We start from the raw sequence: 25,518 nt of genomic DNA, 5'->3' as shown, positions 1-25,518 counted from the left end.
GATTTTGCAAACAGATTTTTCATATTCTTTGGGAGATTTGTGGCATATATTCTTAAAATATTTTTCTGTGTTAAATCCATATGGGCTTGAAGGATAGTTATAGCAGAGGCCTGAGGGGAAGAACAAACAACAGCTTCTCTTTTTGTGTGAAGCTGCTTGCCCAGAAGTTAGACCCAGTATAAACAGACTAGCTGAGGGAAGAAACTAGGTAATTTGTATTCATGAAGACTGAACCTATATGTTTGCCTCTGTGTTCTCGACTTGCAAAGGTGCAGAGTGGAGTATGTGCACAGCAGGCTGTAGCTTCATGTATTTTGCTCCAAGAGAGCTTTTCAGTGTACCTGTTGTTTGGAGAGAATTTTTTTCCCCCTCACATTGTCTACAGATATAGAAATCTCACTGCAGACTCCTTTGGGAACATCACCTATATGGCTTCTAGAGGTCTCACATGTGTTAGTGGTTTTCTTGCTCTGCATTTGAAGGATGGAAACAATACTTTTTCCTTGCTCCTATTTAATCTTATTTGTATTTTTCTCTATGTAAGAAGAGGTGTAACTCTCTTTGAATAGTACTACAGATAAGTAGGGTCTGCCACTTCTGTATAGCAGTGGTGGTTTCTACAACTGATGTCTGGACATGCTAGTTTTAGCATTTGTTTCTGAATTAAGGTATGACCACAGCATGAGCCGCAGTGCAAGCCCCCATCTACATTAGGGCTGAAGCAGGAGCATACAGGGCTGTCAACACTGAGATCCATTGCAGTCAAGGATTTTGCCAGCCGTGGATCTGACTTGCACAATTTTCTGTAGATATGGAATTGCCAGTATGTAAGTGGGGAAAAATGTTATCTGATGAAGAGATAACATTTCAATTTTTCTCCTGCTCTGCACGTTACACTGGCCCTAGTGATAGGAGAGGATTGTGCTATGTGGGGGAGGAGATGAGTGCAATTTAAGATGGTGAGGGGGACCCCAATTATACTTACAGCCTTAATCCAGGCAGAAGGACTTTTGAACACACTTCCTGTGACAGGCCATGCAAAAACAAAACAAAAACAAAACAAACAAACAAAAAACAAACAAACAAAAAGCATCATTGCTCTCCAAACAGTTAGCAGTTAGGTGAAATTCTGTATTTCAGTCATGTTATGTGATCAAGAACTTAGGTTGATTACCTCCAGATTTGTGTCTGTTGACCCGAAATCCCTGCATGACCTTTTTTGGTATGTCCTCTGGACATGTGCCACAGCTGGTCTTGGATTGTAATTGAATACCGCAAGTTTGGTGATGAGGTTTTGCCAAGCAGAGATCTGAATGATGAATGCTTTCTGCTTTTGGTGAAAACCTGACAAGAATTTTAAATTCCTCTACCTTTCTGCCAAATTTTCTTAAACATTCTTTCAGGGTTTTTTGTTTGGTTGGTTTGTTTGTTGTGTTTGTTTGTTTTTAACTTTTGTTTGTTCTTTTTGTTTGTTGTTTTGGTGGTTCGTTTTTGGGTTTTTTGGGGGGGGGGTTTATCGTGAGGGGGGTTTGTGTGATTTTTTGTTCAGTGGGTGTTTTTTGTTTGCTTTTGGTTTTTTTATTAGTTTGTCTTTTGGTTTTTTGTTTGTTTGTTTGAGGTTTTTTTATTTGTTTGGGGAAGTGGGTAGTTGTTGAGGGGGTTGGTGCTCTTTTTGATAGAAACTGGCCAGTGAGTTTAAAAGTGCTTGAAATCTGGGATGACGGGGAAGAAGGAACAGACAAGTAAGTGCTAAAAGCTATTACATAAATCTTACTCTTGTGGTAAACTACCCTAAAAAAAAGTTTGCTCCCAGTTAAAGATGGTTAAAGATGATCATCAAATTGTGTTTTCTCCTACTGTGCTCTGCAGATGTTCACAACCACAGGCATGATGGTTTGTATTTTTTTGGAAAACAGTGAGTGTAATCTATAAACCAACTGAACACTGAAATGTGTTTGGAATAGTGATTGTTACCACATAATGTATGAAATTAATGATCTGTTGAAGAACCTGTTCATATAATGCTTTTCAATGAAAGTCGAATAAGGCTGCAACAGACCAGGTGATCTGTCACACTGTCTTCTATGATCCATGAGTATCGGTGTACAGAGAAAGCAGTAAAAACCCCAAAAGAAAAATAGGATTTAGAAAGGAATGTGGATCTCAATTTGCGGTACTCATCTAAGGAGAGGCTCATGGAAGGATTAAGTTGGCTGTCAAATGGGTTCATTAGCAGAGTGTTAAAAATGAGTTAATAAATATGTGGTCACAGAATCCCTTGAGATTTGCTGAGCTTCCTTAGTGGGGAAGAAGATTCAGAACATTGAGGATAGATGAAAAGCAGAAAAACAAGGAAAAATTCCTCTTAGAAAAGCACTCTTTACAGCCCTGTTTTCCTTCACATATCTTTTCCTCATGTCTCTCTGCCTTCTTATTGATTCTTCTTTCCGCTTGCTTTTTGAATTTTTCTTAGTGGGAGAAAGGAAAGAACACTAGTCCAACAATAACTGCAGGTTTCTAGCATGCAGGAGGAGTATAGCTGAGGAAAAGGGAGCGGTCAGAACATTGTTATATTCCTAGTCAGTAAATGCAACTTCCTATCATGTGGTAGAGATTAGCAGTCTCCTGGTAATTTTTTTCCCCTAGTTTCTCAATGTGTATTAAAAATAATAGGTGTATTTCATGCTGTCATTCTCAATATGGTACTCTTTTGAATGATGGCCATTTATCTGTACTGAAGTACTGAGGGAGGTTGGTTAAGATGGTATGTACCATAAGGATTCTGGCTTGAACAAAAAGCAAAATTTAGTTCCCAGGCTCCCTCATTGTTAGGTTTCTTGTATCAGTTGAATTTCTTTTGTTAATTTGTTGTTAAAACTGTTGCTGCCTCTTGCCCAAGGCATAGTCAAACAGGGGACTACTGTAGTGTTCTCTGATTATGTATAAAAGCATGCTGATTTAACATGTCTGTATTTGGATAGCTAATATTTTATTTGGCTGTTCTTTTGAGAGTAAGTTTACACTGACATTCTCCCCTCTCACAGATGTGCTATGTGTTTTGGGTTTTAGGTAGTTATCACAAATTTAAGCTTTTTGTGCTTCCATGAGTTCATGACACAGACAGTGGAAACTAATATTAATACTGCAAACATAAGGTTTTATATGTTGGACTAGAACAATCTTTCATCCAAGGACCAAGCCAAGGCCAGTAGTGAAACCATCTCTCAGAAAAAGTAAGCTTAGAGAATCTCTCAGTATTATTCAAACAGCAAAACTAAGGGCACAGAATAAGTCTGTGATAGCTCAGCCTCCAAAGAAGAGCTTAGCAGTGGTTTACTCTAGTTAATGTAAATGCTTATTTTAAGAAGGTAAATTTGTATCCTCAGCAGTAAAGTGGTCTTGATTTATTTTTCAGACACCAGAAGGTCACTTCATACAAATAATTTGTAACTTTGTTTCTGCAGGCTCAGGGTATTTTGTCATGTTAGATGCTTTCCATGTATGGATATTCTTTTTGCTGAAAAAGGTTTATTGCTACAACTGGAATTAAGATCATGCATAGTTAAGTTTCTTGGAAGTGTGTTTCTCTTTGCACTGAGAGTATATGACAGCAATAGGTAACGTACAGTTCTAGTCTGTCTTCGGTAGTTTCCAAATCTTTCTTGGACTTGAAAATAATATTAGTGCTTTATAGAAATGAAACTTTATAACATTATAAATAATTGCCCTTTTAGTTTCAATTTTGTAATGAAATGAATTAAATTAATATCACATTGCCATCCTCTGCTTTGACTCCACTCTCAGACCCAGTAAACTTCACATGGCTGAACTCACACACAGAAACATGCACTCACACACACACATATATATTATTATACATTGTGTATTATATAATATATATTCCATATTACATATGGAATATATATTATATAAATATAATGTATTCTATATTATATAATATATGTATAATCTATTAAGATCTATATTTTTATTTACACCCATGACTATGCATGTTACTCATGAAGTGTCAGGAGTGTTGGCCTGTGTTACCACTGATGGTTCTCTCTTTTTCCTGGTCCCTTCTGCTTTAGTGTTCAACAAGGTATCTCCTTAAAATGTCCATGATACTTAGATGAATTTAACCTGGATTAACTTTGGAATGTCATGGTTTTTTCTTGCCTTTCACCTTTCAGTAACAGAGTACAATACCTGCTATCAATCAAAAGTAATAGTTTCAACAGTAGTATGACAAGCAAGTTCCTGCCAAGAAAGACCTAAAAGTCTAGTTTGAAAGAAATGGTGTCACTACTTTAGTTGAACTTATGGAAAAGTCTGTATAGTGGCTTTGCCACTCATTAACACCAATTGCTTAAAGTTTATATTTTGTCACTGCTTTTCTTGTCTACTGCCATCTCTTAAGTCCTGGTATATCAGGTCAGTCTTGTTACTGCAGAAACATAGACTCAAACTTTAAGCTCACATCAAAATATTCTGCAATTTCTTAGGTAAGTGAAAACATTACTTAGCAGTTGATGCTTTACCACATGTTCTCAGAACAGATACATGAAGTTCCACCTGCCAACCTGAAGAAGTGATGCTGCTCTTGTCTTTCTCTTCACATCTGGACTGTTAATGTTGTTTCAAGCAGCATGAAATTTTGTGCTCTCACTGATCTACAAACAAGTGTTCACAGAGTATAATTCCTTCTTAGTGGTCTTGTTCCCTGGGTTCAGTTGCACTTTCCACATACCTAATAAAGCACTCACAAATACAATTACATGCGTTAACTCAAAGACAAAGAACTAAAGTTTTGTATTGTTAAAAAAAAATTAAACTAGCTTTATTTACTAGCATATGGGGTTTTTGTTGCTGCAAACAGTGTATTTTTAATCTGACTAGAAAAATACCAGTATAATGGTTGTTGTATTTAGGACCAATATATATAAAATGAAGACACCTGTCCCGGGGTATAAGAACATGTTGCAAAAGCAGCACAGTTGTGATAGCAGTGGTTTTAATTTCTTTTCATGGTATGTATAGTAAAGAGGGAGGTAAAGCATGGTGGAATGATTCAATACTGATTTCCTTCCATGTGGTGGATGTGTCATATTCAAGACCTGCTTTATCAGCTTCTGACAAATACAGATTTGTATTTCTGGAATGCAGCTCCACTCTGGAATTTTTAGGGATAACCTTGGGGAAAAAAGGAGGTTGCTTATTGTTTTCATTTTCAAACGTAAGTGTGCCTGGGGCGTTTTTTGTCCTCCTCTCAAATGATCTAGAAGCTAAGAGCAAGCATACATCACATTTTGGGATGGGTATCTGGCAGTTCAGTACAGTGAAGCTGTAAAAATATTTTAATATTTGAAGCCTTACCATTTCACCTGGATGTTATACAAGCCATGGATTTGATAAACAGATCCTGTTGGAAACTTCATGCTACCAAGTATTTGCCTTTTTTAAAAAAAAATCATACTGGGACTGAGGTTCTCATCTTGAGTACATTCCAAAGCACAAGTGCTTCAATATTTGGCAATAAGTAATGGGAATTAGTGTACTGTGTGTTTGTAGCTTGGTAAGCTTCCTGCTAACCTGAAACATGAAAAGCTTTAGGAATACTATAGTAAAAAAATGATACTGCGTAAAAGTATTTCTTTAATGAAAACTGTATGCAAAATGAGATATCAGAAAAACAGTTCACTAGTTGCTAAATGAATCAAAGTTTTTATGGCTAGTGGTTTCATGTGCATAATTTTTGCTCATGTGGTGGAGTCTAATAATTAAAGGCTGTTTTTCAACCTCTTTCTGTGTCTTGCAGGCATACAGGAGTTTCCAGAAAATATAAAAAACTGTAAAGTCTTGACAATTGTTGAGGCAAGCGTAAATCCAATTTCAAAGTAAGTTTGTAAATTTTTTGTTGCTTTATATGTCATGCAAATACTGACTCTCAAATTTGCCCCAAGACACGTGTCAGCCCTTGGAGGTGAGAGCAGAGTTCCCTTAGAAATACCTTCATTAACCTTGTTGCACTGTGATCCAGTATAGCTATCTCATTAAAGTACTTTGCCAAAGTTAATAGGCTATGTGGACTATCCTTCATTATACCATGTAGCTTTTTCAGCTTGTTAAAATCCATCACTTTTCTGTGACTGTAGAGAAATATGCAAAGAGTTTTCTGTATAACAAAAATTAATTATGGTTTAATATGCATTTTATATATATTTTCTATAGTGACAAAATTATTTTGCCAGAAATCTCCACTGCCAGAGATACAACATATCTCTTCTGAGGAAAAAAAAGGTGTTGTGTATTTTTAATTTATCCTGTTGCTTCTAATTAATGCCTTCTTCATGTTACATCTCAGGAGATCACAAGTTCACAGCAAGACTACATTTATTTGTAGTTTTTATTGCTTGTAGACATGGTTCTCAATACTTGATATGATTTTGAAATTCATCTTACAGAAAACAACCTAAATTCACTAGTGTGACTTAAAAAAAATTCACCCCCTTAATTTATCAATATGTAGGTAATCGTATTTCAGTACTTCAGTAATATACTATTGCTTAAGAAAATATGACTTAATGCCCTGAATATAATTGAAACTAAGGTGATATGTTATTTTACTTCTATATAGGCTGCCAGATGGATTTTCTCAACTCTTAAACCTAACACAGTTGTACCTGAATGATGCTTTTCTTGAGTTTTTGCCAGCCAATTTTGGAAGGTAAGCTGAACATGAGACTTAATACCTATATTTAGTTTTAAGTTTCTTCAGAGAAGTTTATTCTGGTTCTGAAGCAAAGTGGTTATTGAAGAAAGGGAATAAGTACGCATTATGAATTCACCATAGTTACAGGGGGAAAAAAGTCCTGAATCTCTACCAGGAGCTTTTAATTTTGACTTCTGAAGGACAGACAGAATGTTTATAAAGGGCATAAAACTCATTTGCATTCTTGTTTCTTTTCCAACACTAGTCTGGTAAGTAAGGAAAACCAGTATTTTTGAAGTTTGTGTTGCTTGTCATGTAATAATTGGAGTGAAGTCAGTAATGACAGCTGTAATTCCACTTGTCCTGCCATCCTGGGTGTACAAATTACTTCATGCACAACTATAACTCTCAAATCCTTTATTATCAGGAATATTTCTGAAAAACCTGGCGTATTTGTGGTATACTGACTATGCAAAACTGTTACATGTCATAATATTAGTACAAGATAAATACTAATCTGCTACCTGTGTAAAATAGATTACATCTTGAGAGCAAAACTGAAAGGGCAATACTCATGAAAGGAAAACTCCTGGATGAGCATAGGTCATGCTGTCCTTATCACACTACTTTTAGCCATTTCTGCAGTTTTCCCCTCTCCATTCTTATTTTATGCTCTCTTTTCCTAAATTGTCACTTTCCTGATCCATCCAGAAAACATCCACTTTGCTGGATCCACTTTGCTGGATCCAACCAGCAAACATCTCTTTCAGAAAATACAGCTATCAGTTAAGCAATCATGTTGCTTAGTGAAAAAATTGCCTGAGGCAGTATAGTTATATTTAGGTCAGCACAGTTTGCCAGAGATTAGCACAGCCCCCAGATAATGCTGCAGCAGTTGGGCAGATCAGGAGATGAGCAATAAGGAACATAAGCACAGGTGCTCTCCACTAGTGACTTGTTAGTTTATTAGTCATCTGTGATCAGACCTGTTGGCTTGCTCTTCTCTGTTACTGGTCATTCCCTGATGAATTTTTAGGAACACCAGATCTGGTACACATTCAGCTATCAAAACAGCTGCTTATGATGCAGGTTGAAGAATATCTGGCATATTCATAATCTTGTTGGAATTCTAATGATTCTGTGCTTCTTCTGTTCTGTTTTTTAATAGTCTAACCAAATGGCAAGATTTTCATAGTAAAAGCAGGCACTACAGATGAACTTGAAGACTTCAGGTTAACAGCTGATCTTTTGAGTAGTTTATCTTACACGTAATACACATTAAAAATTCTCATAATTTTTTCTTTGTCGATGTCAGCTTCTATAATGCTTAATGGTTAGTGAAATGGTGAAGTCATTAATTACTAGCATAATAAGAATAAATCAGTTACTGAAGACAACTTAAAAGCCAATTTTCCATTTTAATGTTGATAGTTACAAACTCTGCCTTGTTCGTTAAAATCTAATGACTTGCAGCATCCTGTTGTATACCTAAGAGAATGAATTTGAAGTATTCATGTATGTAAGTTTACCTGCTAAAACAGTGTTGCATAGAATACACAGTGTTCTATAGGAAGGCAATGTTTATATCTAATAAATTGGAAAAAAAATTAACATTAAAGTACTATTACAAGGTAAGGTTCAGACCCCTTTGACATTGAATATTTCTCCTCTCTAAGTGATGAGACTGCTCTGCCATCCCACAATTTTACACCTAGGTATAAATACTTTCTTAGTGCAAAGTTGGTTATCTTCTGCTTGAGAATATGGAAATACTTCTTTTATAAACAAATAAAAAACTTAGAAACTTTTGAAATATTTAATCTCATAAATTACAAGCTTTCAGTTTCTTTCAGTTTGGTGCAGGTTTTTCTTTTTAATATGGCCTTATAGCTATTACATTTTGCTATTTAGGAGTGTATGAAGTAACTGAGTTCTGTTGCCTGCTCTTACTGGCAACTGTTGTCAATAATAATGACTCCTAAAAACTAAGCCAGTACATATTAACACCTGACGAAGTTTTTTTTGCTCTGTGTGTCAGGTCAGAAAACCTGGTTTCTTATGTATCTTTCTTGCTGAGTGTTTATTGTTTCTACAGTTTAATTGCTGTCATTCTCATGAGTGTTGTCTCCCATTCTCTCACCTGCTGTATATTTGTTTACATTTTTTTACAGGTGGTATTGTTTAAAAAATCAGATTTAGGAAGGATATTGATCATCTGGAAAATTGTTCATGTAGACATTTTGTTTTATTGAAAAGTTGTGCTGCATTTTAAAAGCAGGCTAAGATGGTTATGATTAAAGAACAATATTGATAAAATAATGTTTTAAATAGCTTTAAAAAATATTTTAAAAATTTAAACTATTACAGAACGTACTTCTAGTTGAATAATACTTGTTACAGCTTTGTGCATTGGTGATGTGCAGATAGTTCTATGGTGATGGGTTTTTCAAGTTCAGAAATTAAATATTTCTATACAAGTAGGACAGATCTTTGCCACAGAATGGCTTAGGTGACATATATTCTGCCACTATGAATTCCATTTTTCCTTTAATATAGGTGAATTAGTTCTCTATTTCTTTTCCAAATTAAATGCCACTTCTTCAGGTCCCGTATGGCAGTTCAGGTGCTCAGTTTGGATGGATGCTGCATGCTTAGCACCAGCAACTGAAAGAATAGCTAGACTTAGTACTCGATGTGCATTATTATTTTAAACTTGAATTAGCTATTCAGTATTTCTATCCAGTATTTCTCATCGATTACTGGATGAAAATGACATGTTTAAACACAGCCTGTATCTCCCAGCATGGAGAGGTTGAGAATGTTTTCTTAGTAGCTTCTATGAAGCTCTACACATAAGAAATTTGATATTTATATCTTCAGTCTCTTAGGGCTAGCTGAGGAAAGATTAGAACAGAAAACAAGGTGACAAAGCTATGAGCATTCCTGTCACCAAAGGCAATCTTTAAGTTCACAGAATTAGCTTGTTATGGGTGTCATACAGTCAGTTTTGGCTAAAGTCAGCAAAATGTGGGTGTACATATTTATAGGTTAGCATATGAAGAGAGATTTGCTACCACTGCATTCAGCGGAAGTTGACTGCATACGTGAGTTGTGAAGAAAAAACTACAAACTGTGTAGCTATCTTCCTCGTCATCAAAGCTAAACACCAGCTAAAGGCTAATGCAGTGCTTGATTTAGAAATCAAAGCCCAGAATGTTCATTCACGTCTGAGGGTTCTTATAGTTTTGTTACATACTACATTGTTGTCTTTGGGTCCTGGTAGGGTAGGATGCCTAGGAGGTCTTTCCCACTTGTGTTCTAGACAAACAGCAGTGCTATTACAATGAATTGGGTTTTTATTAGGGTATTCTCTCACTACTGCTAGGGTGCTGGGGTTTTGGGTTTTTTTAGAAGTTGGAGGGAGGAGGGTTCCCTCCAGCAGTTGCTGCCAGATGGTGAGTGCTGTTTGCAATGCTGGGCTGCACTGACTTCTGTCTTTCAAGGTGACTCTTACATTCTTAGGTTATTTGTGGGCATGGCAGATTGCTGCTTTCAAACTCATCCAAAAATGAGTGAATGTCTAGAGGAAAAATAAATACTGTTTTCAACTTTCTATTTCTGCACAAAGGATAGTTCTTACCACTTAATTAAAATGAAGATTTTTGTCTCTGCCCTAACAACACTCTAGTTAAGCACCTTTAGGAAAGACTGGTCTACTCTAAGGTCCTTTTGAAGTCAGAGACCTTAATTCCCTATTTGGTGTTGTGTGAGTGCTGTCAGTGGGTCACACATAGAACTCTTGTCATTACAATCCTATCTGTATTTAAACTAAATAATTTTGTTAATTCTTTTAAACAAAGGGAGCTTTGTAATTTCTCTCCTGATACAAAAAATTTTGCTGGCAATGGCACGTTGCTTGAGTGTAAAGATTGCTTGGAACTTAACCTTGGCTAAGCAGTTGAGTTGGGATTTAGAAGTTATTTGTCTTGCAACCAAGGATTTACTGGAAAAACGGTCAAACCACCTTATAACAGGAATATCAAAATGAATTCAGAATCTGACTAGAAAGAGAATATGTAAGGAAATCCAAGATTAATTTAAAGGAGTCAGGTATTTGTTAGATAAGGCTTTTTGTATTAAACTCTTTGATGCATTGCCAGTAGTAGAAATTGAACGTCTTTAATTGTGCAAAGTGATCCTACCTTTCTGCTACTTCCTGTGTACTTTTCATTAAAACGATAATATGTTCCTGTTATTAATCCAATGAAATGCTTCAAAATTTTTCGGATCAAGGAAGACAAATGTATTCAAACAGGACAGAAAAGCAGGCAAGATTTACTTTCTTTGTTGGTTTACCAAAATCAAACTCCAGCCAATGAATTTAAAATAACATGCAAATTTTGCACAAAATTTAACCTTAATTTTATGGGGAAAAATGTCAAATATCCAGATTCTTTTTCTTTTGATTCTGTAGTATAGGTAAGTTCAGAGATTGCTTTTGTTATTAAATTTTGATATTTTGTTATTAAATACAGAATGTTGTGGTAATTTGTTTGCCTTTCTGTTACAGATTAACTAAACTTCAGATATTGGAACTTAGAGAAAACCAGTTAAAAATATTGCCAAAGTAAGTATAGTACAGTTCTAGAAATTCCTACCACATTAGTTTTAACATTAATCCAGTTGTACCTCTCCTAAAATCTAGCATTTTTTTAGTCCGTGCCTTGCAATTCTCACTTACTTCATCAAACAAGACCAGGCTGATGGTGATGCAGTTCCTGTTGTTTCTGTGAGCAAGAGCAATGCTCAGAATTTTCCGTCTGGGACTCTGGAGTTCCAAGCAGATTAACAAAGATATAAAAGGTCAATGAAGAAAGAAACAGATCCCGAAGATGGGATGTAAATAGCCACCTGCAGAGTCATGAATATGTTTGGTATACTGTGAAAGTAATTTTTCACTGGCAGCAGAAATTGGTAGAGTTCCTGGTTTTGGTGGATGTAAGAAATTTTGGTGGAGGAGGGTCTAACAGTTGAATATTCACTCTGTCCAACTCCTCCACAGCTAGGAGGCTCTTGCATGCAGTAGGCTGAAGTAGAAATTGCCAGTTCTTCAAATACAACAGCCAGTTTTTTTAGTGACGGTAGCTAATTATATGCCTAAGACATGATCAAGGGTTATGTTCTATTGGGATTCCCTTTTTAAGTGCCTAGATACTGTACTGAGGAGTCTGCTGTATAAACAAGCCAGAAATCATATCTGGAATGATATGTGTAGTATCAGAAAGTGTGAATTTACATCTTCAAAGTGTGAAGCGTTCTGTGGTATAAATACTCTCAATTCTTTTCAGCTCTCTCTGCTATCACTAGTTTTCAGCAAGAAAAAAAATCAGAGGACATGTAATTTAGAGTGGTAGCTCTCTAAATTAAGTTACTCCCAACTGAAGAACAGTAGCTATAATTAAAACTTCCAGCTGATACCAATTTTGTTTATAAGATCACTCTGACCTTAATTGCCATAATTAACATTAACAGCATGAATTACATTAAATATTTCTAAAAATGAGACAATAATTCATGCTTTAATGTGTTTAAGTCAAACATATCCTCTGTTGAAGGTGCTGGTAAGATTTTTGTTGACCTTAGTGTTTTCAGAGTTCTAGTCTTGATTGAAAACTAAACAGCAACTGTCATGAAGAAGTCCTCTGTTTCACTTCCATAATAGCTCCTAGCTTTATTATTCTATTCTGGTACTCTTACAGAAGATGCTATACAGCTTTAAAAAGTGTAGAAAATTCAAAGCAGATTTTTGATGTTAATAAGTTATAGCAGTAGGTCCTAATATTTTTACTATAGAATACCAATATTTTTTCTTGTTTTCCTGTGACTCTCATCTTTCTAATATTCTATTTGTAATTAGAAATGTATTTGGATAAATTCTACAGCATCAAACTAGCCCTCTCTGAGTAAAACATGCACATAATTTTTGACATTTAAGTATGAAGTACTTGAAAGAGTGTTAATTAAAATGGGTAATCAATGCCAACACACTACATCAATGTTGCATTATGCCAAACTTTATGCATATCAAACTTCATATGTATCATTTTGTTTGGAGCTTATCCACAGCCAGAAACTGGAAGTGGCAGCATTATAATGCAAAACATCTGGATAAAACTGTTTCTGAAAGGAAACAAAAATGAGACAGAAACTATTTTAGAGGCATTTTTCTGATAGGTGAATTGGGAAGATGATCCAGTAAAAATACAGTACTTTTAAATTTTTTTTATTTATTTAAGCTTCTGTGGCCCAATTGTCAATAAAAAGAGTAAGCGTTTTAGAAAGAAGCAAGTTATTGAGGGTATAATTACAGTGATTCAGGTCCCAGTCTTGCCATCACACTCATCCCCCTTGAGTTGTATGCCACTTAACATCAACTGTGGTGTTTAACCTTAGTGAAGCTGTCTGTCTACAACATCAGAATTAGAGGCATAATTTAGGCTATCTGATCCTTTAGTATTGAGTTGAATTGATGCCAAGTTCAATAATATGAATTATGAAAGAGGCTTTCAGTTTATGGGAGGGATTACACAGTGCCATGTCACAGATGAAAATAGGTGTAATTCCATGATCTAGTTAATGTTTGCTTCAACATCATGTGGCATTGAATTTTCCTGCTACCATAAATTATTGGAAGCCTTTTTTGTATTGTGTCTGAAGGTATTTCTCTCCAAACAATACAGGAAAGTGAGGAGATATTAGTCCTAGAATATCTGAAATATTTTGAAATATCTATTATGCAAACAGCAGTGAAAGGAGACCCTCATCTTGCAAACACGTTTGTGTATATTTTGTAGTTGAGTGGATGTGTTTGCTAGATCAGTCATTTTGGCAAGGGGAATAAAGGGCTCCAAATCAATAAAGTTATCTTGTTATCCTGTCATCTTTATATAACATTGGTTTGCATAGTCTATGCAAATGGTCTATGAAGTTTCAAAAGCTACAGAATGCTATGTTAGATCCTTTTAAAGGAGTTCTTCAGCAGTGCTTCTGGGAAACTTTTTGGGGCAAATTTGTTCGGAACATATAACACTAAAATTGGTGTTGACGTGGTCTCACAAAGCTTTGGGAGATCTATCTTCTGCAGGATTTCAGAGGGACTCAGATACGTTTAGTTAGAAATTGAAAAAGAACATTATCTTGCTGATAATCATCCTGATTGTTAGCTTCAAGCAGTGAGGGAACTTGTTTCTTAGAGTCTTCTGAAAGTAGTCTTCATGTTTCATTGTTTTTCTTCTTTCTTTCTCTAGGACAGGTTGCTAGAGGCTTTCCTTCAAAGCCTATGTTTACTATTTCTACAGTGCAAAAAATGCTTCTGCTTCTTTTGTCTTGGTCTTGTCTTCACCTGCTTAAGCTAAATTCCTAGTTTGTTCCCAGCTTAATTACTCCAGTGTCATGAAAATCAAATTTCTAAACAGATGTTGAGTCTTCTTCTTGGAGATTATTTAATTAATAATATTAATAATTGCATTAAATTACTTTCAGTAAATATGATATTTTCCAATATATTTTTTTAAGTGTATGTTCAGAGCAACTGTGGATCTTACTGCATTTGAAGAAAAACTGAATCGTTGAATAGCTGCATAGAGCATCTTATGGACATGCAGTTATTTCTCGAAGAACCTAGTGTGATATTCTGACAATATACAAAACTCTACCATTTAGGACCTCTGATATTTAATTTGTCCAGAATTTTACAGTATGTACGCTGCTGCAGTTTATATAGGGAATGTTTAGATACTACTAATAATTTTGTGAAAATCTATTAATAAATAAATACATGAATATGATTTCATATGAGGGATTCACAGTCTCTTAAAAATACTTCGAGGTAGAACTGCTGTTGACTGTGGAGGTGCTGTGAAGTACCCATTGTGTTGACCACCATATGCAGTGGTAGATAATCTCTGTGGAGTCCCCATGGTGAATTTACATAGAGGAAAAATGTTTCCAAAGCACAGCTTGAAGTAATGGATTTTACTTTTATTTCAGACATTGATTTAATATTTGCCATAAGTTAGGTTCAGGAGTATTGATGTGTCGCAAAAGCCGACTTAGTAATCTTAATTTAATGAATGACTGTAGAAATAATTAGGGTTCCAAACCCCATCACATCGATGCAACTTAGCAGCCTAGAGAGGTAAAGAGGTGGTATTGGATGCTGTGATTGAACAGTGCTCTTCTCTGTTTTAGCTGGTTGCTTGGCAGTAGTCTTTCTTTGAGAAGAAAACATGTAGTTAACCAGCCTTTGACTGCTGAAGGGACATACTGTAACTGTATGTAAAAAGTGAACCACTCAGAAAGAAGAGATGAGCCACTGCATTACTCTTTATCATGAAGATTTCTTTACTGGTCTTTAGTTTTTGCAAGCTCATCTTGCAGGTTCAAGCGTGTTGCAGTGTGCTTACTCTTTGTGTGACACTCAGCAATGTGCAGGATCAGTAATATGTGCCTGGTTGACCAGCATGTGAAAAATTTATCTGTAATTAGATATCATTCCAGCTACAGAATAACATCATTACTTCATACTGATTGCTAGATTTTTGTAAATCTGTGAGATTTAATATAGCTAGCATTTTCTTAGACCTAATTCTTTATTAATCCCCTTCCTGTGCAGAACCATGTCCAGATTGACTCAGTTGGAGAGACTGGACTTAGGAAGTAACGAATTCACAGAAGTGGTGAGTTTTGCCTTAGTAAAAGAGCTCTGCATATTTTATAAATCTTACCCTTTGATCAGTTTTTAACAAATATGAAAATATGAACATCATCTTAGTTCTGCTGCTAAGAGTTATATATACCTTACAACTACTTTATGGAGCCTGTTACAAAAATTGTGTGTGTGTGATCTTATCAATGACAGTATGCTTCTACTGCATTTAAAAATAACACTGTTATATAGTGTGGTTACTGTACTGGTAAATAATTAATAGTAATATGTGTTTGAATTATAAACATAATGGTTTGGCTTAGAATAACTTCTAAACACTTACTGATTATCATGTATTGAATGTTACAATTTTGTGCATAACCTGCTTTTATTATTGTGCACAAACTGTTTAGATCCAAGGGTTATTAAATTGGAATGTTGTTCAAAGCAGTATTTATGGTTGAGGTGCTCTGATTTTTCCTTCAGCATGTATTGAGTTGTTTCCTGTTTGTGGTCTCACAGGCAAATATATCTTGTATTTGAGTCACACAACATCTCTCTGCTTTTTTTACAAGTACTTTCTTGAAATAGAAGTATAATGAAACTGCTGACCAGCAACACAGTAGAGTCAAGCCTTTGTGTGTCACTAGTAGAATATGCAGAAATGAACACTTGCCTAGTGATATGGTTTGGAAAATAGGGGAGAGTATTTAAGGAATTTTACATTATTATGCTTAAACATCTAGCCCTTACCATGACTGCCATATTCACATAATAGGGTAGATATTTGTGTGGGAGTCTAAAACTAATGCTTAAATTACAATTTCATCTTGGAAAATGAGTTGGGAGTCAGGACTGCAACTTAAGCAGAAATCATGTCTATTCACTGTATAACAAAACTTAGCATTTATCTGAACTTGGCTGTACTTAAGGTGCTGTAGTATTAGTAGTATGTAGTATCTCTTTTGTATTGCTTTCTCAGGAGGGAAGTTTAAATAGGAAGGCACATGCAGTGTGGATGTTTATCAAGAAGGGGTCTTTCCCTGATAAACAAGACACTTTTAACAATTAGTTATATTGGAAACATAGTCCTGCACTTCATTTTATGTATGGGGTGGTTTGCTTGTATCATGGAGATGCACCCTTTGTTGATAGAAAAATGAAATTTGTTTTGATTTTCCCCCAAACCAAAAAATCGCTGGTATTTTTGAAAAACAAGTCTTCTGAATTGATGAAGTTTAAAGGTTTTTAGACTTCCTCCATCAAAATTGTGCATGTAACATGTACTTATGGTTTTCAGTAGTGCCTACTGAAAAGTAATGCTTTCTGTAAAAGACAGCAAACCAACAGAAAGCCTTTGTCTGAAGATGATTTAGTGCTGTGGTTAGGTTCTTGAAAGTTTTTGTATATCTGGTATATATTTTAATTTCAAAAGTTAATTATCTGGGTTTCCTTTGATAACCCAGTGAAAAAATAGGTATAACAGCTACAGTAAAACATCAATAAAGTTGCAATAGAGAAATCATTGGAGTTGTTTTTGCCGTTCACTGGGGTTTTTTCATAAATTTTTTTAAAAATGGCTTGCCATTACAGCCTGAAGTACTTGAACAACTGAGTGGATTAAAGGAATTTTGGATGGATGGTAATAGATTAACACTTATTCCTGGGGTAAGTTCTTTTGCTGTATTAAACATAGAGTATTTTAAATTACATGGGTACTTTCTTTGTCATGGATCATGTATGTTGAAGTTATGTGATTTTAGTGTTACTTAAAGCAAAAAGGCTAAATGGAACTCGAATGCTTAACTAGTCCACTTAGAAATTATCACTGATCATGAGAGCTGCATTCACAGTTTTTTGTGTGGATTTTTTTTTTTATTTTTATTTATTGAAAGTTACATATTTCTCATCAAAAACGATGTTGCAATTCAGGAAAACTAGTAAAAATCTTAAATCAAATTTAGGTTTGAATGGCCCTTCCAAAAAGGGATTATTCTATGTTAGACAGCAAGCAGGAATATATGGGATAAATATGTTGTGTGGATTTTTACTGGTCACAGCTGTGAAACAAGCAGTGCCAATTCTGGTGCTGTGTAAACAGGGAGCATAGCCAGTTCCTGAGAAAACAGTCTGTTGACTTACATGTCTCTGGACTTACATGTTGTCCAGGCTGCCCTATTATTATAGTACTTGAGAACCTTTGCTTGAGTTGTAGCAAACTAATAAACGAGTATTTGAAATTTGAAAAGCAGCTGGCTTCTTTTTAACCTTAAAATCACAAGCAGTCATGTGAAATGTGGCCTTCCTGACTGATCAGTAGTCTTTGCTACTGTTTTTCCATCAGCTAGTTCTCAAACACTTGAGTGGTTTGATTGCAAAATACAAGCTGAACTGTGTTTAACAGTAAAATAAAACTGTATTTCTGAAAATGAAGATTTTAGTAGAGTAGTATGCATGAATTTTAAGCTTATGCTTGATTCTTATGGAATGGTAACACAAGCTTATTATTTGCCTTTATATTTTGCCTTGTTTCTTTCAGTATAGTACAATTAGGGTTTCAATGTTTTTGACGATACAGTTTTACACAAAAGGCAAAAATGAGCATTAAAATTCTACTGGAGCATAATGATGTCCTCACATTATGTGTCTCTGAAGTCGGTTCTAAAGCTTCAATTACTTGATTCACAATAACTGAATCAAACTGTTGAATGTGTAGAAGACTGACTTTAGGGATATGCAGAGCTACTGTGGGGTGTCTGTGTGTGCAAAAGTATCAGCTGTGCTTATCTACACAAAATACTTCATTTGAAAGTTTTTTGTATTTTGCATAAAGTTGTATTTCATACTCTAATTCTTTTCCTCTGGCATTACGCTTGAGAGGCCAAATCTGCTGGATTTTTTTGTTTTGAACTTGCACTTTCTAGAACACATTATTTTCTCTTAATTTTAGTTTATAGGCACTTTGAAACAACTGACGTACTTGGATGTTTCTAAAAACAACATTGAAGTAGTCGAAGAAGGTATTTCAGGTTGTGAAAGCCTGCAAGACCTACTGTTATCCAGTAATTCACTTCAGCAACTGCCAGAGTCTATTGGTTTGTATTTGAAGTTAATTAATGTTTTTAAAAGCCTGTAGTTCAGACCCAGAGCACTTGAAAATGCAAAAATTACATTCTAGATCTGTTTCAGTTGAGTAAAATGCCAGTAACACGTAAATACAGTAAAGCTGTAATACGTGGATAAACAATAACTTGCAAGTGTTTTGAAGCATTCTTTACTTTATACAGTAGTTTGTAAATGGATGAAAAACTGCTGTCTCTATGAAAGTAAAAAAGATTTCTTTTACTCCCTGCCTCCACCCACCTACCCAAATGGTTGGCACATTGTAAACTGGCAAACAAGTTCTGTAGGCTCATATCTTTATTTCCTTAAGAATACAGCACTATAGGCATGCCAGAGAATAGAGATGTGGTTGCTTGCCCATAATGTTGGGGTTTTTCCCCCTCTTAATTTAAAAGTTAAAACTCAGCTTAATGAAGTCAAATGTCCATTTTGATTTACTCCTTCCTATTACAGGTTCTCTGAAAAAGGTGACAACACTTAAAATTGATGAGAACCAGTTAATTTATTTGCCCGACTCCATAGGAGGGTAGGTATTTCACCAAAATAAGTTGAATTGCCTTTCTGAACACTTTTTCTTTAACAGTGGCTTCTCTTTCAGAGTTTTTTATAACTACTTGATTTAATGTCTTCTACATGTTAATGTCCTAATACAATTTCAAGCGTTTTCATATCTTAGTTTGCTTTGCAGCATGTGTGTTCCTATTACTTAATAGCAAAGGGCCTATGTTCATTACATAATGCAGCCTCCAATCTATAAAGCAAAAAATTGAGTGTGACAGAAAACAAGACACTTAAAGAGTCAGCTAGCTTCCTGAAACTTTTTTTTGACAGTAACATGGCTGTGGTAGATATTGCAAATGATTGACCAATCTCAAAAATCTTGTAAAAAGTATACATGAATATATATTTATCTTTATATATGTGTGTGTATATATATGTATATATAAATATATATGTGTGTGTATATATATATATATGTGGAGAATTTCCAGCTGCCCATCAGCAAATTTTTAAGATATATATTTTGGTGTTCAGCAATTTAATTTAAAACTTGGAAATAACAGCAAAAATAATTGGCTCACAATTAAGTGCTGTACAAATGTACAATGTCATCCAATTTTTTTCATATCTTTTAATTAATATAGGTTATCTTTTGTTGTTAGAGTTTAGAAAGTACTGCCAGTTTCTTGGGTTCATGGTCTCTAACTCTTGAAATGCTTTACATGTTCAAAAACTGCACTCTGATTTTATTATAGTCTGCCCCCTTCTGAATGTTCTTAATGCCTTACATTGGGATGTTGTCATGTACTACACAAGCATTCAGTGTTGCTGGCCTCACTGTTTTCATTGTGAGGACAGTGTAAAGAGGATTTAAAAAAAATAAGCAAGCTCAAAACAGAACCAGAAAACCTGCAATCAACTAACAGGAAAATGCATCCACCCTAAAACACATTTTAGGCCATCAGTAAAGGAGTCTACTTGGATTTTAATTCCTTACGGTCTATTTTTAACTACATTTGAAATAATTATAGTGATATTAATTTCATTTAAACTTCAGATGTTCGTTTAATGTTAATTAATCTGTATAGAGGAGTTACGTTTTTCTTTTTCAGGTTAATATCAGTAGAAGAACTGGACTGTAGTTTCAATGAGATTGAAACATTGCCTTCATCTGTTGGTCAGCTCTCGAATATAAGAACATTTGCTGCAGATCATAACTTTTTAACTCAGTTGCCATCAGAGGTATCTATTTAAAGTCTACAAAATTAGTATTTTAATGTGTTTATATAGTCTGTGCAACTTGTGAACAGCTAGTTACTAATTCTTGAGAGGATTTTTTTGTGTATGTTTTCAAAGGAGGTTGTATACAAATACACAAGTTAATAAATAATGAAATTTGATTTTTTTTTTAAGCAACAAGTAGGAATTCATTGCTATATATTGAAACTATAAGGTTACTATGTAAGAATAAACTAATAAACTGTCAGGACAAAATAGCCTCAGTACTAATTGTTGTAAAAATTTTCATATTTATGTTTTGAAGATGAATTAATTCATTGTGGGGCTTTTTTTTTTTTTTTTAGATTGGAAACTGGAAACATGTAACAGTGTTGTTTCTGCATTCTAATAAGCTTGAATTTCTCCCTGAAGAAATGGGTGATATGCAGAAATTAAAAGTCATCAATCTGAGTGATAATAGGTTTGTGAATGCTTTTGAAGTAGAAGTTGTATAAATGCAACAATGATGTAGAGGGATTGTTATGAATACATTATGGCTATCTTTCCTTATCTCACACACTGCTCAGAAGCCGAGATGTATTTTATGAATTATTGTCATATTCTGGATCTTGCAGTTCCGTTATATTAGGCTGTCTTTATTTTAATGAGTTGGCAAGTGCACTGGAGTGCAGCTTCACTACATTTGTTTTTTTCTAGGGAATTACTTTGGTTATTTGCATAAAACTTTTGACTCTTACTTAAAGATTAATAGCTTCCTGAATTGCATGTGGAGCACCCAACAGTATCATAGGATACTGTGTTCTGTGAAAGGGGGAAAAGAGTTGTGTTTTAGTAGGGATGGTCATTAAAATTAGACAAAATGTTTAGCTTTGGGGAATTGTTGGTTTATTGAGTTGAAGTATACTGGGAGAGAGAAGTCTAACAGAACTCCTGTTCTGTCAGTCCAGCTTCTCTGTCATCTGTGGCTTGATTTATCCATTAATGTCAAGAGCACCCATTATCCAGGACAGCCCCTTCCCCATACATGTGTTTTTGAGAAAAAAATCTGATCTTCAGATGTTGCATTTATTTCCTGAATTGGCATAAATTGTGATAAAAAAATGAGGATTCAGATTTATTAACTGGTGTTAATTGTCTGGCATTCAAGTCACCCAGTTGAGTTAAAATTCAAGTTACAATGTCACTTATTTATTTTAAGCTACTTGCTAAACTGGACAGATATAAGTTTTTCTTGTTTGTTTGGGTTATTTTAAATTTGAATTTAAATTACATGCTGTAGCCTTTTAGTTCTCAGTATTTATTAAGTTAACTTCATATGGAAATATATTTTAAAATATTTTACAGGCTAATGCAGGATTATTTAAAGTCTTAACAGTATGGCTAAATGTACTTCCATAAATTCTTGTAATTTACAGACTGAAGAATTTACCCTTTACCTTTACAAAACTGCAACAACTCACTGCTATGTGGCTATCAGACAATCAGGTAAGATTTTTTTAGTATTGAAAATAAAAGAATATTGACTTCATTCCTAATGGGATTGACAAGGACAGAGCCATCTGTTAAATAGAGGCCTAGTACTGTGTACATCAATAATTTCTTGACATTACTCTGTCAAGTCTCCTGAAGTAACCAATACTGAGCTTACCTGTCTCTGGATACTCATGATCCTGCAGTACTGTGCTGTGAGGAAATACAATTTAACAGATGTTGGAAAGCTTTTTGCTCATTAGCTCTTGTTTTTGTTGTCTTTTCTCTGGGTTTGTAGCGATTTTTTGTTTGTTTGTTGTTGTTGGTTGGTTGGTTTTTGTGGTTTTTTTTTGTTTGTTTTGTCATGTTTTTGTTTGTTGTTGTGGCTTTGGGGTTTTCTGTTGTTTTGTTGTTGTCAGTTTTCTTTGTTCAGGCTAATTTATACAGGAGAGCTAGTGCTTGATAAGCTTGAACTTCAAGGTGTAGCCTGCTGTTTCTTTCACAGCTGTAACAGTGGGGAAACAGCATGCCTGGTTTTAAGTTAGATTTCTTGACACACCTTTGAACTGTGTGACTGTTCAACTTTGAACAAGCAGTTACTTTGTTAAGCAATAACTCATGTGCTTGTATTTTTCCTTTTTATTAAAGTCTGTGGTATATTGCTGATTTTCTGAATGGCATTAAGGTGTACAGGGCCTCAGAAATCCACTAGCCTCAGATGTGCACTTCTACTAAATCAGGAATTTCAAGAATCCTCTGCCCTTCCCTGTAAGGGGTTGAGGATGTTCAATCTGGTGTCAAAAGGAAAAAAAAACAGGAGTACACAATCTTTCTCTTGGTATGACTGTCTGCAGCTTTTAATAGCTAAATGTGTCTATGCAATTCTGATCAGTGTGCTTTGGGACTGTAGTAAGTACCAATAAGAAACTGGGCTACTTTTTGGCTATCAAGTGTTTTCTTTTCACAAAAGCTGTTGGTGAGTTTGTCCTCAGTCAAAAAGCCTGTCATCAGTCAAATACAGACATGTTAATATCTTCATTTTGTGAAAATCATTCAGAGGAGAAATGGTTTAATTCAAGGAAAAGCAGTCTTCAAGGTCATGGGACAGGCATGACCTGTGATATTTAGACATATTTACTTTATATATATATATGTATGTTCTCATAACATAACCTTCTTTAATTTGCTTTCTAGTCTAAACCACTTATCCCTCTTCAAAAAGAAGCTGACCCTGACACACAGAAAACAGTACTTACTAATTACATGTTCCCTCAGCAACCAAGGACTGAGGAGGGTAAGGAATTTCTGAAATTACCTGTCACAGTGGTCACTTTTGAAAATAATAATGGGAAGACTTCCTGCCAGTATGATTTTCACTAAATTATGCTTAAATACAAGTTTAGAGTATACTTGAAAGAGATTGAGTTGTGTCTGATGAATGAGAACACTAACTTAATGAGATTTAGATGTTGGTAAATTCTAGATGAAACTATTTCAGTGAATAAGGTGAGGAATGGACAGGAACATGTTCTGCAGTGATTGCCACTCCCAGCATGACACCCTTATTCCTTCCAACAGAGCCTAATGATATGGAGTGAAATTCTTTTAAGCATTGGCTTCAAACTAACTGTTTTAGCAAAATGTTTCCTCCATTACCAAATATGTATTTTTTGAAAAGTACATAGCATTCTCTGGTTTATTTTGAAATTTAAACAAGTCAGTCCAGAAAAAGCATGTTGCTCACATGTAGTTTGAACTGTTTTTATTAAAGGTTAGGCACAACATTTTAAGCTCTTGCCAGAAGGTTATTTCTGTACAGTTGTAAAATAGTTAAGGAAACAAGTGACGTTACAGTAGCAAGCCCAACAGGAGTTATGGAAAGAGAGTTGAATAACTTTTTTTTCCACTTTCTTTCCCTTTCAAGGAAAAGGGAAAAGCTTGTTCTGCTTTAGCAGAAATGAAGGGGGGAGTGCAATATATTAATGGAAATAATTGAAAACTGACAAGTTGCAACATTTCTTGTTCCATGGCACAGGTGTCTAGTACACTGACAGAAGAGTAATCAAAAATATAAGCAAAAGCAGTAAACTGTGCATCACTTTTGGCCTTCTAATTTGCAATACCTCTGGTAGGATGTGAGAATTAAGAGTTTCAATGAACTTCAAGACTGTTCCTGAAAGTGTTCTCTCCGTTGGAACTCAGTTTTTCTCAGGTTCTGGCTTTTCTGTAGACAGGAATGGACTGATTGTGTAAGCTGACAGAATGCCTGTCTGAATAAAGGAAGGATTAAGATTCCATAGAGTTATTAAGTTGGCTTTTGGTCAGGAAGTCTTAGTAATAGTGATAGTGAAGTTTATTATAATATTTTCAGATGGGTGAAAATTTTTAAGTTTGCCCAATAAATGCAGAGTAACGAATATTCCATTTCACTTACTAAGCCCTATAATTAAATATTTTTCTATGTCAGGTATAGAAGAGGTTAATATGAACAGTCTTGGTATTGCTAATAAGGGATATATATATATATATATATATATATATACACACACACACATATTTTCTGGGTGGTAGTGGCAAATTTATTAGAGTATTTATCCTGCTAAGAGTAGAACCTGGCTGATGTAACACCAAGACATGCTAAAATAAGAGCCGTTGGATACCTCCAAGTTTTTTTTTTTAATCTCTTGTAAAATTAAGCAAGAGATACTGAATAACTGCTGCAGAATCATACAGATTAACTCAATCTTCAGTTTTAGATGCTTACACTGCTTTAGGATTAGTAAGAATGCAGGTTTTTCTCACTAAGTCATTCTTAGTTTTCACTTTTAAATTTTCATTAAATGAAATCAGATGAATGTTCTTACCTCTGTTTAATGATATTAAGCACTGATAATAGGCTATATAAATCTATACAAGTATAATTCATGTGTGTATATATATATTCACAAACACACTATTTAGTATTTATTTATAGAATAAAACCACTTAAGAGTTCTGCTAAAAATTTTCAAGTGTGAATGTTAAGACTAGTGTGCAGCTGAGTATACAATTTTCTTTTTAAAGACAGGGATTTGCTCATACAAAAGTACAGCCAAATTCCTAAAGCAGTGGCATTGCATCTAATCTTTAATTAATAGTGCTGTTTATCTTTTAAAAATAATAAATAAAAAAACACACCAATTCCATCCAGGAGAAGGAAAGAGTCTATTTTCTTCTGCATAGTGTAGCCTATTCTTATAAGAATTTATTTGGGTTTTTTTCCCAGTTATGTTCATATCTGATAATGAAAGTTTCAATCCATCTCTGTGGGAGGAACAGAGGAAACAGCGTGCTCAGGTGGCATTTGAGTGTGACGAAGACAAAGATGAGAGAGAGGCACCACCTCGGGTTGGTATTTATTTTTGCATGCTGGGTGCTTCCCTCACTGTTACTTCCACCCGTAATCTCAACCTTTTCCTTACTTTCATTATGGGTTTCACTCTGCTGAATAAATCAAGTCATCAGTTTAGAGTATTTAGCAGGATGAAACACTATGATTTGGATTTTTTTGTTTTATTTGCTTTTAGTTTGGGCATTATTTGGCCAGATCATTTTCAGCAGGGCACAAGAGGAGAACTCAATCTGATACATGGCAATGTAGGGCCTAACTAGGATCCTACCTGACTAATGGTGCTATGGACAACAAGTGGGGAAACCATGGTAAATCCTGATTTTATTTTAAGTGAATTACAGTTGGCTTAATCCTTGCTTGGAATCATTGGGCATG

General features: G+C 34.9%; 1 protein-coding gene across 2 annotated transcripts in view; it reads left to right on the top strand.

Annotated features, from left to right (window-relative positions):
• The window catches only part of ERBIN (erbb2 interacting protein), a 114,299-nt gene that overhangs the window by 62,910 nt on the left and 25,871 nt on the right, over positions 1-25,518 (top strand). Inside the window, exons 5-16 of one of the 2 annotated variants that reach the window (XM_062513994.1) lie at positions 5,819-5,897; positions 6,638-6,727; positions 11,283-11,339; positions 15,387-15,450; positions 17,013-17,087; positions 18,370-18,514; positions 18,996-19,068; positions 20,156-20,285; positions 20,627-20,742; positions 21,698-21,767; positions 22,947-23,046; positions 25,018-25,164. In XM_062513994.1, coding sequence (XP_062369978.1) covers positions 5,819-5,897; positions 6,638-6,727; positions 11,283-11,339; positions 15,387-15,450; positions 17,013-17,087; positions 18,370-18,514; positions 18,996-19,068; positions 20,156-20,285; positions 20,627-20,742; positions 21,698-21,767; positions 22,947-23,046; positions 25,018-25,164 — 1,146 coding nt within the window. The remainder of the gene's footprint in view (positions 1-5,818; positions 5,898-6,637; positions 6,728-11,282; positions 11,340-15,386; positions 15,451-17,012; positions 17,088-18,369; positions 18,515-18,995; positions 19,069-20,155; positions 20,286-20,626; positions 20,743-21,697; positions 21,768-22,946; positions 23,047-25,017; positions 25,165-25,518) is intronic. The other variant, XM_062513993.1, reaches the window with a different exon arrangement.

This window comes from Cinclus cinclus, chromosome Z, assembly GCF_963662255.1.
Source record: "Cinclus cinclus chromosome Z, bCinCin1.1, whole genome shotgun sequence".
In the NCBI taxonomy this organism is placed as follows: Eukaryota; Metazoa; Chordata; class Aves; order Passeriformes; family Cinclidae; genus Cinclus; species Cinclus cinclus.
This window is presented reverse-complemented; position numbering and strand designations above follow the sequence as displayed.